Genomic DNA, 16,564 nt, shown 5'->3' on the forward strand with positions numbered 1-16,564 from the left:
TCGGGATTATCTTCTCTGCACCATACTCCTCTCTGGGTAAGGCATCACAGTATCACAGTACTGATCCCAAAAGCACTAAGTGATTGTGTTGGTACCTGTTGAACAAAAAGGATATTCTATACTGGGAGGTGGACAAAACTATGCAAGCAATCATCTGAAAAACTGTGAGCAGGGGAGGATGTTAAGTTTAGAAAAAAAAACACATCCAATACTAGAATTTTATATTAGAAAAAAACTATTTTTTTATAATACAAATTACATAAAGTGGACATAATTGTACGTGACCCTCAACCACAGCATGAATGTTTAGGATTTTTAGATGTTCAAAAGAACATCCACTGCAGACAGAAATTCTTTCTACAACCCTTAAGATTTTGGGAGGGCATCCCAATTCAGTCCTTGGTCAGGAAAAGGGAGAGAGCTCTGCAGGCCTAGCCTTACCATCCACATCAAACACAGGTGGAGAATGCCATACTCTCCACAACTAGAGCTTCTTCAGGCTGCACACCCCTCCACTGCTATCCTATCCACTGATAATGCAGGCATGGGGCAAGGCAGCAGTTCATACCACTGTTAATCAGGAGGGGAAGAGGGTGCAATCTTACTTTCAGGATTTCACATTTGAAGAGTGCCTTGACAGTAAGGGGTAGCCCAAGGCCCTTCCCAGGAAAAGAAGCAGGCACAGGGGCCAGGACTCAGGCTCCATTTTGACCCAACGTTTATTGTCCTTTTACAACATGTCATTTTTGGTTTAGAAACTGCTTGTGATTAGTTTTCCAACATTAACTCAAAAGCATGTAAAATAAAATCAACCTACTCTATATAAACACCCAGCAACTGTGGCCCTTCATCCTCCTGCCCAGGTTGGGCAGAGGGAAGAAGGGAGGGCTTGAGTAGCACTGAGTGAAGTGCAGATGCTTTACTGTGGGGAGTGGCGGTGGTGCCTTGGTTCACACCCACACAGGTCTCCTGCACTGCCCCAAACTACAACAGAAATGGCGTAGGCCCAAGGCCCAATTCCCTGTTGGTAATTCACTCTCCGCCTCCCAAATGAAAATCGCTTTTATTTTATCGCTTTTGTTTTGTATTTTTTTGCAACAGAAACCCCCTGTCCAGAGTCTGACTGTAGCTGAACTGTTCAGACTGAGGAATGGAGCAGGCCATGGGCACACCCCTGGTCCCTCCTGGGCGAGCGCCCCCACCCTCAGGGAACAAGGTCCAGCCAGGCCAGCTCGCTGCATGCTGGCCACCACCACTTAGCCATACAGGTCATCATCATTGTCTTCTGTGTACACGCTGCCACCTGTGCCGCCTCCACTGCCCTGACTGGGGCCAGCTCCACCCTGGTTTCCTGAAGGGAATCTGTATGCACAAGAGCAGATCCAAAAAAGAGGGTTAGGACGGGGCCTGTGTGGGATTTTCACAATTAACCCTCCAGCCTCCTTAGGACTCCCACAACCTTGGTTGTACAGTTTCCTAAGACAACTTAAGTACTGCCCGCTGCAACATAATTACCTGAAGCTGCCAAAGCCCCGACTCTGCTGAAGGGTCTGAGCAAACATCTCATACTTCCGGATGTCATTGTCACTAACAGAACGGCGAGCAAAGCGCATGGCTTCCTCAAAGTGATCTCGGCGAATCTCAGGCACTGGATCATCTTCTTCTACCTCCTGCAGGGTTGGTAAACACAGACCACCAGAGCTCAAGTCCAGCCTGGATTCCTTCCCTGACCATCCTGACCCCCATTACTGTAGCAGTTTTTTGGTCTCCCTGTCTCTCTAATCCACCCTGAATAAGTTGCAAGGCCAATCTTCCTAAAACTGCATCAGTGCCCTGTTTAAAAACCTGTCAGTGCATTCTGGAAAAGGTAAAATTATATGAACAAAATCATCTGAGTGGTTGCCAGGGGCTTAGGGTGGAAAAAAGTGACTAAAACGTGACAGGAGGAAATTTCTGGGATGACAGAAATTTATCCGAACAGTGGTAGTAGTTATAGAACTTAAAAATATATTTGTCAAGATACACAGATACACTATACATTAAAAGGGTGAATTTTACTATGTGTGAATTGTACCTCAATAAACTTAAAATTTTAAAAATTAACAGGGGTCCCTGGGTGGCTCAGTTGGTTAAGCATCCAACTCTTGATTTTGGCTCAGGTCATGATCTCACAGTTCACGAGTTTGAGCCCCATGCTGGGCTCTGCACTGACAGCACGGAGCCTGCTTGGGATTCTCTCTCTCCCTCTCTCTGCCCCTCCCCCACTTGCGTATTCAGACACTCTCTCTCTCTTTCTCTCTCAAAATAAATAAACTTTTAAAAATAAATAAGCAATTTCTAACAACAACAACAAAACCCCTAAATTTTAAGAAGGTAAAAAAGTGCTTACCACATCCACATTATGCTTTACCTAGTGGCCTTACTTCCAGTAACATATGCCCTCTTAAATCTACCCCAGTTTTCCCCAATTCCTGCAATCCTATTTCTTGAGCCAGTTATTTGGGATACTTATTTCCTTAGCCTTTACACTCTCCCTTCATAAGCTGGCTCAAACCCTACCTCTTCCACTGAGAAGCCACACCAATTGCTGTGATTTATGAGAGTGTTCCATAGCATTAACCATATCAATACATTCTAAGCTTTTATGGGAAGAAAAAGGGATGTCTCAGAACCCCTACAAAAGGTAAAGAAGCCTTTCATTCATGTATTTATTCATTAATTCTCTATCATGGTGCCAAGACAGAGTGGGAAATATGCAAGATAATATAGATTCCTTATCTTTACGAAGCTTACACACACAGAGACACACACCAAATTCTGCATTTAATTTCAGGAGATCCATGGACCACCAACGAAGGACAGGTCTATGGATCCCAGGTTCTAAATCCTGCTCTATTTGTTTATCTGCACAATCATATTTTGATTTCCTTCATAGAGCTTACCTCAAACAGAGTATATATAGACTACCTATATCTTTTCTGCCTTTATAATTCCAGACTGAAGAGATTAACCCTCAGTATTCATTCTTTTTGATGCCCTGCTAACAGGGCATCTGTCAGATTATCTTTCCAAAACCTTACACTCTTAACTCTATAGAGCATGGTAAAGATTGTCCCTGGGTCCCCACAACAGGCACATATGGGGAAAAGTTGCAGACTCACCATGGCAGATGGGTTGGTCTGCCTCTCTCGTTCTCGCCTAATCTCACTCTCGATGGATTCACGGATGGCCAGCTTGCAAGCACGTTGGCAAATCTCTGTCAGGTCAGCTCCAGAGAAGCCATTAGTCATCTTAGCCAGAAACTCCAAATCTACATCCTAAAAGAAGCAATAGAACTACCTTAGCATTTAGCCTCTCCTCCCCTGTAATATACTCCAAGCACTCCTAATTTTAGTTTGTCCCATCTTTTGTCAAATCTTCCATTCTCCCTTTATAATGCTAACCCTAGAAATCCCCAATGGAATCTTTTGCAGGAACCAAAGTCCATACTAGACTGAGCACTCATAAAAGTGCACATCACCAATAGCGCTACACCTGCCTTGGCAACTGGGGACTTGCGCAGGTTGGCCTTGAGGATGGCAACACGGGACTTCTCATCAGGAAGTGGAATATAGATGAGCTGATCAAGACGGCCAGGTCGCAGAATAGCAGGATCAATGATGTCAGGCCTATTGGTAGCCCCAATAATAAACACATTCTTTTTTGTAGACATGCCATCCATTTCTGTCAGGATCTGGTTGATGACTCGGTCTGCAGCTCCACCACCATCTCCAATGTTACCACCACGGGCCTTGGCAATTGAATCCAGCTCATCAAAGAATAGTACGCAGGGGGCAGCTTGGCGGGCCTATGGGAGAGACAGATGAACTCAAGCATTAGCACAACTGGGTCTCTCAGACCTAAGAAGGAAAGGAAATTAAAGTGACCTTTACTGCCCCAGCTGAACTGCCCAAAGAAACAGCTTCCTTACTGCCAAGCAAGTGAACAGAAAAATCAGCTGCTTGTAACTCACCTTGTCAAAGATTTCCCTGACATTGGCTTCAGACTCCCCAAACCACATGGTAAGCAGCTCAGGACCCTTGATGGAGATAAAGTTGGCCTGGCACTCATTAGCAATGGCTTTGGCCAGCAAGGTTTTCCCACAGCCAGGAGGTCCATAGAAGAGTACTCCCTTGGAGGGTGTCATGCCAAATTTGAGGAATTTGTCTGGGTGCTCCACAGGATACTAGGAAGAAAAGGAAAGAGGGTTCAGGATACCCACCCAGTTTAAAACAAACTTAATGAACAGTAGCATCCCTCCCAACCACAACATGGTATAAGATCAGATTCTCTAGGAGCAGGCTCCTTAGTGTCTCCAAACTGAGAATAACAGATTCATGAATTATCCTCTCACAATTCCTGTAATAACCACCAACACCCCAAGACCATCTAAGCTCAATTACGTTGTTCTGAGGCAGTAACTTACCCTGGACCAAGTTACCCTACCTGGACCAGCTCCTGAAGTTCACGTTTGACATCCTCCAGGCCCCCAATATCCTCCCAGGTTACCTGTGGTACCTCCACCACAGTTTCCCGCAGTGCTGATGGGTTGCTCTGGCTCAGGGCCCACTAAGAAGAAAAAGGAAAAAAAAAAAAAGAAAAAAAAAAAAAAAAAAACAGCTGGGGATGAGACTTGCTAGGTGAGGTCAAAATGTGCATGTGTGTGTGCCTGAGATGGGGGTGCAATCCTTACCCGGAAGTCATCCATAGTAACTGCCAGAGAGTTCATGACTTCAGCATCAATGGTCTCATCCTCTAGGTCAATGAGGTCCATTTTCTTGCGGATAGCCTGAAGAGCAGCCTCAGAGCACAAGGCTGCTAAGTCAGCGCCCACATGCCCGTGGGTCTCATTGGCTACCTACAGAAAGAAGAGCTACTTACTACTCTGTGTCTAAGACCTAGATGCCTTAGGAAGCTCAGAGACAACAAAATCTTGGCCCCTTACCCTGACTCCTATCTGTGGGTCTTCCCATTTCCCTGAACACATACCAGCAGTTCTTTCACTGGCTGGGTTTTAAGTAGTCAAGCCTGGACGTGGGGCCTAGAAATAAAGCCGACCCCAAAGTTCCAGTTTACTCTAATGTGGTGTCAACCGAGAACACACCAACTCCAGTTTCCTGAATTCAAGCTCAAATCACTTCCTTTCCCCCACCCAGGAATCAAAATTAGTCTCTTTACATCTTGAGCTTGTGTCCTTACCCAGTTCCCTTCAACTGTCTAGAAACAGACATCCTAACTCTGGGCCACCCCTCATTATCACTCCACCTGTTCCAGGTCCACATCATCTGCCAATTTCATGTTCTTGGTATGGATCTGAAGAATTTCCAAGCGTCCTGTAGCATCAGGGATTCCAATATCTACCTCCCTGTCAAAGCGACCTGCAGGACAGTGTATGAACACAGACAGGGCTCATTTCTGTTCCAGAGAGAGAAAGGAACAGGTCTAAGGTGACCACCATCCCTGTTTGCCCAGGACTGTCCTGGTGTTAGCACTGAAAGTTACATGTCCTGGGAAACCCCTCAGTCTCAGGCAAACCAGGATGGTTGGTCACCCTAGACAGGACATGGGATAAGGGAAAGGACCCTGCGACCTATCACTTGCAAGGAGCTTCAAGAAATCCTCAGCATTTGGGGCACCTGTGTGGCTCAGTTCAGCATCCAACTTTGGCTCAGGTCATGATCTCACCGTTCGTGAGTTTGACCCCACATCGGGCTTGCTGCTGTCAATGCAGAGCCCACTTTGGATCCTCTGTCCCCCTCTTCCTGCCCCTCCCCCACTCACATTCTATCAGAAAAAAAAAAAAAAAGGAATCCTCTGGATTAGGTGGCTTAAGATGAAGGACAGACATGGAATCAAAAAGATTAAGTTCAGCAGAGCTATAATCTATGAGGAAGAACAGGGCTGAAAAAAAATTTGGGGTCCTTACCAAATCGTCGAAGGGCTGGGTCAATGCTATTGGGTCTGTTGGTTGCTGCCATGACGATCACATGTGCTCTCTGCTTTAGGCCATCCATGAGAGTCAACAACTGTGATACAATACGCCGCTCCACCTCCCCATGGGTCTGTCAGGACAGGATGTCTGGTCAGAAGTGAAGCGAGGACCTTTCAACCCCCTTGGACTTATCCCCTTGGGTAGGTTCCTACTTTCTCTCTTTTGGGAGCAATGGCATCTAGCTCATCAATGAAGATGATGGCGGGAGCATTCTTCTCAGCCTCCTCAAAGGCTTTACGAAGGTTGCTCTCAGACTCACCAGCCAACTTGCTCATGATCTCGGGACCTGAAAGGATATGGAATAGAACCAATGACAAATCTACAGCCTTCCTCAATCCCAAAAGAAATCAGATCTCTTATCTGCCCAGCCCAGAAACAAATGCTGTACAAAAATGTGGTAACCTCTGCCTACTTTCTCATAGACTCTACCAGACCCTACCCCAAGATAGCCAGCAGATTAGGCTAGAGAGAAGCCAAGGACTCAGCTCAGCAAGGAATCAGCCAAGCTCAGGACTATCTCACATTCAAGCTCTAAGTGTCAAGGTGACAGCACATGTTCTGGGACCTCTGGCCAGAGCAGGAGAAGCAGCACACCAATTGGATCTCTATCATTCTCAAAGAGCCAGTTGATCTCAGCCAATATTCCCCTAAACCTTTTCAAATAAATTAGCAGACAAAAATTTTAACTTGCTCCCCCTAAATATTTTCAGCCTTTCCACAATCTTTCTCAAGGGTGGGGGAAGGATAGAGCAGGGGGCACCAGAGTGCAATACCTTCCCCTATTGCTTCTTTATCTGTAATGTACCCCAGCAGAAGAAAGATGATGAAATATACACGAGTGCACATGTATAAATAAACGTGTCCATGAGTTCTCCAGCTCATAAGACTGATCATGCTCAGCTCAGAATAAGGTCCAGCCAAACACAAGGTGAACCAAGTCTCCTACCATTGATCAAGAAGAAGAAGGCTCCAGTCTCATTTGCCACAGCTCTGGCAATTAGGGTCTTCCCAGTCCCAGGAGGTCCATAGAGCAGGATTCCCCGAGGAGGCTGGGGACCAGTACAGAGAGTATGGTTAGGTTCAGACTCCCACCTTCTCCCAACCCCAACCACTCTAAAATGGTTTGACTATGGCTCTATCTAGAGACAGTGAGAATCAGAGCTCAACCCCAATATCAGTAAGGAGCCCTCAGCATTAGCTGCTTGAAAGACAGTTTACTTCAGATCATACTCCCTCCTCTTATTAGCAGAGAAAATATGCTTAGAAAGCTGACACTTATGATTCCAAGTTACATAAGAGACTAAGAGCAGGAGCAGAGAAACCTTCCTAAGAAATTAGTGTGGCTAAGTCTGAAGATCCTGGGACTAGGAAACAGTAAGAGGTCTTTAAGCCAAAAGGGCTTGACTTTGGACAGGCAAGGGCCAGGACTAGCTTAGCCATCTAAGAAAGAGTTATTACCAGAGGCTCACTCACTCTAGTAATCACAACCCTCCAGGATTTATTATCATATTGGAATGCTTTTCCTTACCACCAACCACAAGTTTTCCTCTTTGAAGCTGTCTTTTCTGTGGCCTCATCCACAGGCTGCACATGGGAAATGCCCACACAGAAGATAAAATTATTGGCATGGTACATAATAGAGAAAGGGATAATTCCATCTTCAGTGTGCTCCAGGATATGGAAATGGTTAGGAAGTTACATTGAGATCTGCAGTTCTCAAATGTTTTGGACTCAGTACCCTTCACAATGCAAATTTCCTTAAATTTCTACTTCTATTGGATAGCACTGTTATAGACAGTGGCAAACTATGTTAGTTGGCAAACTATGAAGATTTGTTTTTATAGGGTCCATGACATAAAAATGGTTTTTACATCTTTAAAGGGCTGTGAGGACAAAGAAAAAAAAGATGTCCAACGAAAAACTCAACTGACCTGGTCTGTTCTAGACCATTAGTAGCTTAATAAATTTACAGTTCTCTTCACACAAAGAATATATTACTCCCCCTCTAATCCAAGGGAATAGTGAAAAATACGTGTGAAAAAAGGTTCTGTGATTAGACACCGAGCCTTCATTGATCACAGCCTAGATTATGTCCCACTGGGCCCAGGATGCTCACCTTAACACCAATTGCCTTAAAAAGGGCAGGATGTCTCAGGGGTAGTTCCACCATCTCCTTTATCTGAGCTAGCTGTTTCCTGCAGCCACCAATGTCATCATAGCCTACTTCATTCAAGGACTCTTCCTCATCCTGAATGTTGAGGAGACAAAGGAAAAAAGAAGGCAGCAATATTAAATATCAGCAAAGTTGAGTTTCTCCAAATCCTTCTATAATCTGCTGTAGAGAAATCTGTTATATGAGAAGATTCCCCTCTGAGGGGATGCTGCCCCAAAGAATCACTCTAAAAACCCCAAAGCAAAGATTTCTGAAAGCTTTACCCTTTCAGACTGCCCTTAGTATTACTAGGAAGGACTGCCCTAAGACCTAAAGCTGGAAACTCTGGGAAACAGGTGAAAGTCTAGATGCCATCATCAATTGTCACTTCTACAAAAATTATTACGACTTAGATCCTCTAGGTTCAATCTAGATATTAAAAACCACTGGTTATCACTTATTTCTAAGTAACATGTAGGTCCGGAAATGAATAGTTGGGAGATTTCCCACCTCTGGAAAGAAGCTTGGTCCCAAACAGTACAGTTTTGGTAGTCACCACATGACTGCCCCACTTCATAATCATGAAACTGGGTACTGGGATGAAAGAGAGAACTCACCTCTCGTTTGATAGGCTCCCCTTCACAGTGGATCACTGTGTCTGGAGCAACAATGCAGTAAGGGCTGGGATCTGTCTCCACTACTTTGAACTCTACAGCACGCATTCCACCCCGGACAAGGAAAATATCTCCTGTGAGCAATTAACACAAGTGCAGTCAGAGATGTCAAATACCAAACCAAGTGAGAATTCCTCATCAGAACCTGGGGTCTAAAATGCCACGTTCACTAGACATTGCCATTTTTCCCTTCCCACCTCCATCTTATTAAGCATCAGGTAAGAAGAGAAAACTAAACTGTGAAGAGTCCCTCTGTCATTCAAGAGGGCACTGAACATGGGGCTCCTGGGTGGCGCAGTCGGTTAAGCGTCCGACTTCAGCCAGGTCACGATCTCGCGGTCCGGGAGTTCGAGCCCCGCATCAGGCTCTGGGCTGATGGCTCAGAGCCCGGAGCCTGTTTCCGATTCTGTGTCTCCCTCTCTCTCTGCCCCTCCCCCGTTCATGCTCTGTCTCTCTCTGTCCCAAAAATAAATAAACGTTGAAAAAAAAAAAATAAATAAATAAATAAAAAAAAAAAGAGGGCACCGAACAAAACCTTATGGGATTTTGGCACATCATGTTTTGGCCTTTGTCCAGAAGCCAATAAAGATTTTGACTTCTGGGCTATATATAACCCAAGCTTTCTCAACAACCACCAATGGTCAGTCTGTGCTAAATATTAAAATACACTTTGGACTTGACACAGTCAAAAGGATCCAAGCTCTCCTTTAGAGACAAAAGAGAAAAGGGACACCTGGGTGGCTCAGTCAGTTAAGCATCAACTTCAGCTCAGGTCATGATCCTGTGGTTCATGGGTTCAAGCCCCATATCGGGCTCTGTGCTGACAGCTCAGAACCTGCAGCCTGCTTCAGATTCTGTGTCTCCCTCTCTCTCTGCACCTCCCCCACTCACACTATCTCTCTCTCTCAAAAATAAACAAACATTAAAAAAAAAAAAAAGATAGCGTACTCTACTGAAGCAGGAACTGGGAGTAGGGAAACAGGAAAATGGGAGGGAGGAAGAGGGAAGGAGAGAGTACACATGAACATGTATGCAGAATGTGTGTGTCAGCACATATATGAGAATGAGATAAAGACATTCCAAGGTTTACTCCCAGATATCCCTACAAATAACCATGCTTAAGCTCAGTCCCTAGAATTCTCTCTCACCTTTCCGGATGGGTCGATAAGCTTCCAGGAAGTATGGCTTAAGGTAGACCTCGAAGAGATTGCCAGTGATGCCTTCCACTGTGTCATCAATGGGTAGCACATGGATACGTTTGCCGTACTTCACATCAGGGCACGGCTGGATGCTGAGGATGACAAGCAGACTCCATGTTACCAACCACACTGCAGCCCCAAGCACTGGGCATCTGAAAGGGCCTGGCACAGAGAGCTGATGGCGAGCGAAAGAGAAAAGGCAGGGATGGCTTTAGCTGAAGAGAGGCAGGAACATAGAGTGGGAGTGAGGACAAAGGAGCAGCCAAGCAGAACTAAGACAAATCATATTCAGGTGGAGTAGCAGCTATAGCCATTAGAAGCTACTGGGAGGGGTGCCTGGCTGGCTCAGTCAGTAGAGCATGTGACTCTTCATCGTGGGGTCATGAGTTTGAGCCCTATGATGGGTATAGAGATTACTCAAATAAAAACAAAAAACAAACAAACAAAAAAACTACTGGGGTTGCTCACTCCCAATCAGTGAGCCAAAAGAAAGATCCATACATCTAAAGCTCCCAAAATGAGGAAGCAGTAAGGAGATATCAGTGAAATATCTTCAGAAAGATATCCAAAGATGACCCATTCTGGCTAATATCAGTAACCCAATATTATAAAGGGAGGCCTCAGTCAGACAAGTGTCAGCATCAGAGAAACAGAATTGAAAACAATCTTCTCAACCAGGTGGTCAGAGCATCTTGAGAAAGTGACTAAGCACCTCCATGAAGAAGGCTACATGAAACCTAGAATCCATGAAAAATGGAAATCTGAGATGCTCCTGGCCAGGCGACAGGTGGTTGGATAGCAGTGGCCAGTAATGACTCCAAGATAGGGAATTCTCTTGCCTAAAGTTAAGTCCAGAATCACTCAGATTGAAGTTATTCAGGATCTGGCTCAAACTATGCCTCTCTCCTAGATTAACTTGGATCCTTTAAAAAAAATAAAAAAAAAAAACCTACTTGGAGGGGTGCCTGGGTGCTAAGTCAGTTAAGGGTCCAACTCTTGATTTCGGCTTAGGCCATGATCTCATGCTTAGTGACATCAAGCCCCATGTTGGGCTCTGTACTGCCTGCTTGGGATTCTCTCTCCCTCTCTTTTTGCCCCTCCCCTAGTTGTGTAAACACATGCCCTTGCTTGTGTGTCCACGTGCGTGCGCTCTCTCATCCTCTCTCTAAAAATAAACATTAAAAACAAAACAAAACAAAAAACCTACTTGGAGTCCACCTTCTGTGCCCACACTCCCACCTCACTCCAGCCCCAACACAAGCCATTATTCCAACACAACAGTGAGATCATTTGGTAGACAAACACCCTCAAATGGCATCCTAAACCAAGATCCAACATGTGATAAATTATACCTCTGGCAAAATAAATAAATAAATAAATAAATAAATAAATAAATAAAGGCATCATGAAAGTCATAGAAATGCCAAGGTAATGCAAAGGTAAATTCTGAAGTCCCAAGGAAGCATAATCAAAACCGAAACACAACCCTATTATGTTGTCTTCCCGTGGCTAGGAGGCTTCTGCTAATGGCAGCTCCCAAGGCCTTTGTTAGGGTCCTGCCTATAATTCAGGCTGTCTCTGGCCTCCCATCCCTGAGGGGCTAAGAACCCCACACACACCTGATGACATCCCCTAGATGTACACGAAGGTTATTCCGAACAACTCTATTCATTCGAATCTTCTCATCGGAACATGTGTCATCAGAAAGCACAATGCACACAGCTTCCCGCCTCTTCTTTCCTTTCAGCAACACTGTGTCACCTCGGAACAACTGCAGCTCATCCATCTTGGGCTGAGGAAAGAAGGTTAAGGCCTTTGGGTCACTGGGCCACGGGGTAAGCAGCAGCCCTGGAGGCTGGAATTCCCAGTAAGCCCCATTCTATCTGTGGTCACTGCAAAAAAAAAAATGAGGAAAGAAACCTGGGAAAAGCCCTCCAGTGAAGTGCATTAAAGAAAGACTGGACCTTGGACCCAACTTACCTGGGACAAGGACACCACACTGTTGTCCTCATTGATGGCTTCATCGACAATTAACCGATTGGGACGGTTCTTCTGTTTAAGAATGGCTGTTGATAAGTCATCACCTTTTGAACTAGAAAGGGAAAATGAAGTTAGTCCCAATACATAATAACAGCCCCAAGGGCCGCACCAGTCTCTCAAACTCACATTTAGGAAAGAAATAGTGGATAAATGAAGCTGTCCCTACACCAGAGAGGTCAGATAAAGGATACTGAGCCAAGGTCATGAAGAATAACATTTAGCACATACAATTCCCATTCCAGCAGCTCCTGGTATTCTGAGCACTGGTATCCTAGATGTCAAGGCCCCAAGTGATCTTCCCTCAGACTCAGGAAACTATGGCTTGAGAAGACTAAACAGAAGTAGAGGTTGAATAACAATTAGAGAAATGACAATAATCTTAATATGGAATAGCAATTAAGAAAAGGGGCTCTATTATCAGACCCAATGGGTCTGAATCCCAACCCTGCCACTGCTTAATTGTGAATTTGGGCAAGTTACTCAACCTCTCTGGATGTTGATGTCCTCACATGTAAAGAGCAAATACTGTAGTACCTATCTTAGAGAATTACTGTCTTAAGTGAGATAATGAATGCAAAATGTTCAATACAATGCCTGGTACTGAATGCAAAATGTTCAATACAATGCCTGGTACATGGTTTTAATGGTCACAATGATTAGCGCTGCAGAACAAAGCATAAGCTCTTTCTTTGCTAACCTTCTTGGAGAATGAAGTGAGCAAGACAACTTCCTGTAGGGCTCAGGAAGGCCCCAAGTCCCACCAAGCAAGCCTGGGGACAATGAAGCACAATCATTAGCACTACCATCTTTACTGGCCAAACCTGCTGAACACTAGTGCGTTCTGTATACCACAGAAATGTCAAGCATAAAGACCATGATATTTGGGAAAAACAAAACGAAACTAAACTAATGGATCTGGAACCTTCAAAAAGAGCCTCAAGCTCAAAAGGAGCTTTACAAAGCTCTTCAAAGACACACAATTCCACAATGTTGGTTCAAAAAATCAAAACCAAGAAATGCCGAGACAAGGAGCAAATCCAAATCCCTCACCCAAACTAAGGTTGCCCAAGTCTAAACTCAGTTTAAACCGTCTAAATAGTTTCTATCATTTCCTTGAAGATCATTCATCTGACACCAACTTCTTACCTAGCTCACCTCCAGCCATCACTAACTAGACTCAGTGGGCTCTCCATTTGAAGAGCTACCTCCTCTTACTGAGGCTCAGGAAAATCTGAACATTAACCAATATAGGGAGGCCAGACAATGGAGAAAGTGAAGAAATAAAATGGAATCTCTTCCATGAATCATTCCTTCACTCAACAAATTAGCAAGTATACATTTGAGGCCCGGCACAATCCTATGATCTAAACATATATCAATCAACAAAACAGTATTCCTGTTGGATATACATTCACGATGCAAGAAAAAAAAAAAAAAAAAAAGATGCCTATGCTCCAGAATAACAGCTAAGGGCTTATGGGGCTTTTACATCTTTGGGTCCTGACACACCCAAAAGAAATACAAATCCCATTCATGAAACAAAGCTGTAGGCTTTCTGCTGATCCTCTCACATAGGCTGCATATTTAATCATTGCCTTAAAACTAGTTTCCAAGAGGGGAGCCTGGGTGGCTCAGTTGATTAAGCGGCAGACTTTGGCCCAAGTCATGATCTCACTGTTCGTGAATTCCAGCCCCGCGTCGGGCTCTGTGCTGACAGCTTGGAGCCTGCTTCAGATTCTGTGTCTCCTTCTCTCTCTGCCCCTTCCCCGCTCACATTCTGTATCTCTCTGTCTCAAAAATAAACGTTAAAAACAAAACTAGTTCCCAAGAGTGGAGTTTCCTCAGCTTAAACTTGCCTCCCCAACATAAAAGTGTAGCACTCTGGGCATAATGCTGCAGACTCTTCCAGTGCTTATCAACACCCTAGAGAACAAGCATGATCAATGTGGCAGCTGAAGGCAATTTAAACCCATCAATTTCCCCTCTCTCCTACCCACCAAAGTGTCTTCCAAGGACTGGCCACCCTCCTGTTTGATCTATAGGACTGGGGCTAGAGAAAAATAAAGGGCCAAATGCCTCTAATCAGCAGTTACCCCAAAGCTGCATTCTAGGAAAACTGCCTATCTGCCTACCATTTCTAACTCTAGCGATGGAGATGGGTAGTATGCTCTTCCTTTAAGGTAAATTTACTTCCACATCTATCTACTGAGATCAAAGGATGTAACTTTTAAAAGAGATCTTCAGCCTGATCTTGAGCCAACAGCAGTCCTGGAGGTTCTTTGAGGACATCCCCCATTGTCTCCTGCATGAGTCAGGCCCTTTCCAGAACTCCAGTGGGCCACAGAGGACTTGGAGGGAGTTCAGGTAAGAGTCATTAAGATGACCTAGAGATTAGAAACCATCTATGATGCCAGGTTCCACGAATTTTGAATTTTTATTTTTAGTCTTGAAAACAAATGACTGAATAACCTAAGAAAATCAGTACTAATAAGTAGCAGTCCTTTTAAAAAATAATACTTCATCTCCATTTAGAAACTTGGGGGAAAAAGGAGCACACCTCAAAAAACTAAATTTTCTTCAAGTCAGGAAAGTGATTTGCATAGAAGAGTTTCCACAGGATGGCTCTTTTTTTTCTTCAGTATCTAAAGCTCTTGATTCTAAATTTAACGGGCAGAGATGGTCGGGTTTTATCTGATGCTTTCTTTCCTGAGGGGTGGAGAGCCCAAGGTTTCTAAACACAGCCGTTCGGTAAAGGAGCCGTGTGTGTTCAAAGAGCTAGTTTAACTCTAGCCTTCACACCACAAAGGCTGAAATCGAGGAAGGCCCACAAATTACCAACTGAGATTCTAACTTTTGCAAAAGCCCAAAACAGTAGAGAAAAGAAAAGTTCTTTCCCCGGCACCCGTTTCATAACATCAAGAAAAACTGACTAAAGCTTTCTCATGTGAATAGTAACAAGCCTAAAGTATGAACGCCAGAAAAAAAAAAACGCAGGGCCTGCCCTCTCCCGAACATCCCTTCACTACTCAGGTCGAGAGGATGTGAAACCAAGGGCCAGGCCGACCCTGCTCCAAAAGGACGGCGGTGAGCTTCCCTGAGCTCTCCAAGCCTTCCCAGCTCCGGCCTCCGCCTCGGTCTCCAGCCTTCTAAGGCCTTCACGTGGCCCAAAGTCCACGCCCACCGGGCCCAGTTAGGGCGTTAGGCCCATGGGGCCTGCCTGGTCTCTCCGGGGACCAAAGGCCTTCAGCATACGGTAGACCTGATCGCAGGTGGGCTCCCCAAGGCCCCGGGGCTCCGCGCCGGCAATGGGGGTCCGCAGACCTCACAAGAACCGGACAGCGGTTCCCAGGGAGCCAATCAGGCCGGCCGGGCCTGCATGACACAGCACGATCTGGCCCAGGCCCCGACCCAGGCCCAACACAAGCCCGGCCTAGGGGGCGCGCGGCTGCGCTGCCAGGCCCAGCCCGGACCGCTGCCCCTCATTCGCCTCCTTCCTCTCCTTCCCTCTCTCCTTCCTTCCCAGTCTCCACCTCTTAGACGCGCCCACAGCCAGGCCTGGCTGGGCCTACCCAGCGCGGCGAGTCCCCAGGTGCGCGCACCCGCAGCGGGCGGGCGGGCGCGCGCACACACTCACTCAGCTCCAGAGGCCATGGCGCGCGCCTCTCCCGGTCGGCGGCTGTGGCGGCCCGAGGGTAACGGCTACGAAGGGTGGCAGGCGACCGACTGGGCCGGGGCTCGGCTCTCCCGGGCGGGGATCGAGCAGCGGCGACAAACCCGCAGGCGGCCTCCTTTTCGCTTCCTCCTAGTGGCACCGGGGCGGTGGGCGGACGGTATACACTGGCTCTGATTCCGCGAGGGGGCAGCGGTAGCGACGACTCAAACGACGGCTGCAGACGCTGCGCTGAGACTGAGCCGAGAAGAGCCGAATCATCGGAAGGAGAGGTGCTCTCACCTCAGCCAATCAGCGCCTGCCCTGGGGACTCCCGCCCGCCCCTACGCGCCTCTCCCCAGCAACCCGCGGACCAGAGCCAATCAGGAAATTTGCCTGCGGCCTGGCTCCCGCCTCAGGGATGCAACACGCCTAGTAACGCCACGTCAATTGGCCGCTGCGGTACGCTTCCTCGACGGATTGGAACTCGCGACCAATCAACGAAAAGGACGGAGCCAGATCGACTGGAGAAAGAAGAGCCTTTAATCCCTGGGAGGCGGACTCTCCTACTTGGCTCCAGTTCATTGGCTCCTGATTTTATCCTGCTGAAGAACCTGGCACAATGGATTGAACCCTTGCATTAGTCTAGTCCTGTTGCAGTGATAATCTACACAGGAAGAAGAATCCCATCTTCTTCCTAAATCTAAGGATCCACCCTAACCCCCCGCCTTACTCCTTCAAAATGCTGGTTCCAGCCACCCCTACTCTGAACCGTCTGAATAGCACCTCAGCTCTTAATCCACTCCACTGTATTGTCTT

General features: G+C 46.2%; 1 protein-coding gene across 4 annotated transcripts; it reads right to left on the bottom strand.

The window, feature by feature from the left end:
- Positions 1-701: 701 nt before the first annotated feature.
- Positions 702-16,061, bottom strand: LOC123593016 (valosin containing protein). Of its 4 annotated transcripts, none has more exons than XM_045468522.1 (18): positions 15,731-16,035; positions 12,325-12,427; positions 12,037-12,148; positions 11,676-11,848; positions 10,006-10,148; positions 8,801-8,931; positions 8,148-8,279; positions 6,978-7,080; positions 6,184-6,317; positions 5,966-6,101; positions 5,305-5,417; positions 4,733-4,897; positions 4,486-4,608; positions 4,013-4,225; positions 3,539-3,847; positions 3,162-3,317; positions 1,516-1,670; positions 702-1,362 (listed from the first exon to the last, which is right to left on the bottom strand). In XM_045468522.1, the coding sequence occupies exons 4-18, from the start codon at positions 11,840-11,842 to the stop codon at positions 1,257-1,259; spliced, it is 2,286 nt and encodes a 761-aa protein (XP_045324478.1). In that variant the 5' UTR covers positions 11,843-11,848; positions 12,037-12,148; positions 12,325-12,427; positions 15,731-16,035; the 3' UTR covers positions 702-1,256. The 4 variants fall into 4 exon arrangements, with proteins under 4 accessions (XP_045324478.1, XP_045324476.1, XP_045324477.1 ...); XM_045468520.1 differs by lacking the exon at positions 12,325-12,427 and adding an exon at positions 12,794-12,866; XM_045468521.1 differs by lacking the exons at positions 12,325-12,427; positions 15,731-16,035 and adding exons at positions 12,794-12,866; positions 15,627-15,697.
- Between the last annotated feature and the right edge of the window lie 503 nt (positions 16,062-16,564).

This window comes from Leopardus geoffroyi, chromosome D4 (assembly GCF_018350155.1).
Source record: "Leopardus geoffroyi isolate Oge1 chromosome D4, O.geoffroyi_Oge1_pat1.0, whole genome shotgun sequence".
Taxonomy (NCBI): domain Eukaryota; kingdom Metazoa; phylum Chordata; class Mammalia; order Carnivora; family Felidae; genus Leopardus; species Leopardus geoffroyi.

Coding starts and splice junctions, on each gene's coding strand:
- LOC123593016 (XM_045468519.1), bottom strand. Junction 11,849..12,036: donor GTGTGGTGTCCTTGTCCCAG/GTAAGTTGGGTC, acceptor TTCTTTCCTCAG/CCCAAGATGGATGAGCTGCA. Junction 4,226..4,485: donor AACTTCAGGAGCTGGTCCAG/GTAGGGTAACTT, acceptor TTTTCTTCCTAG/TATCCTGTGGAGCACCCAGA.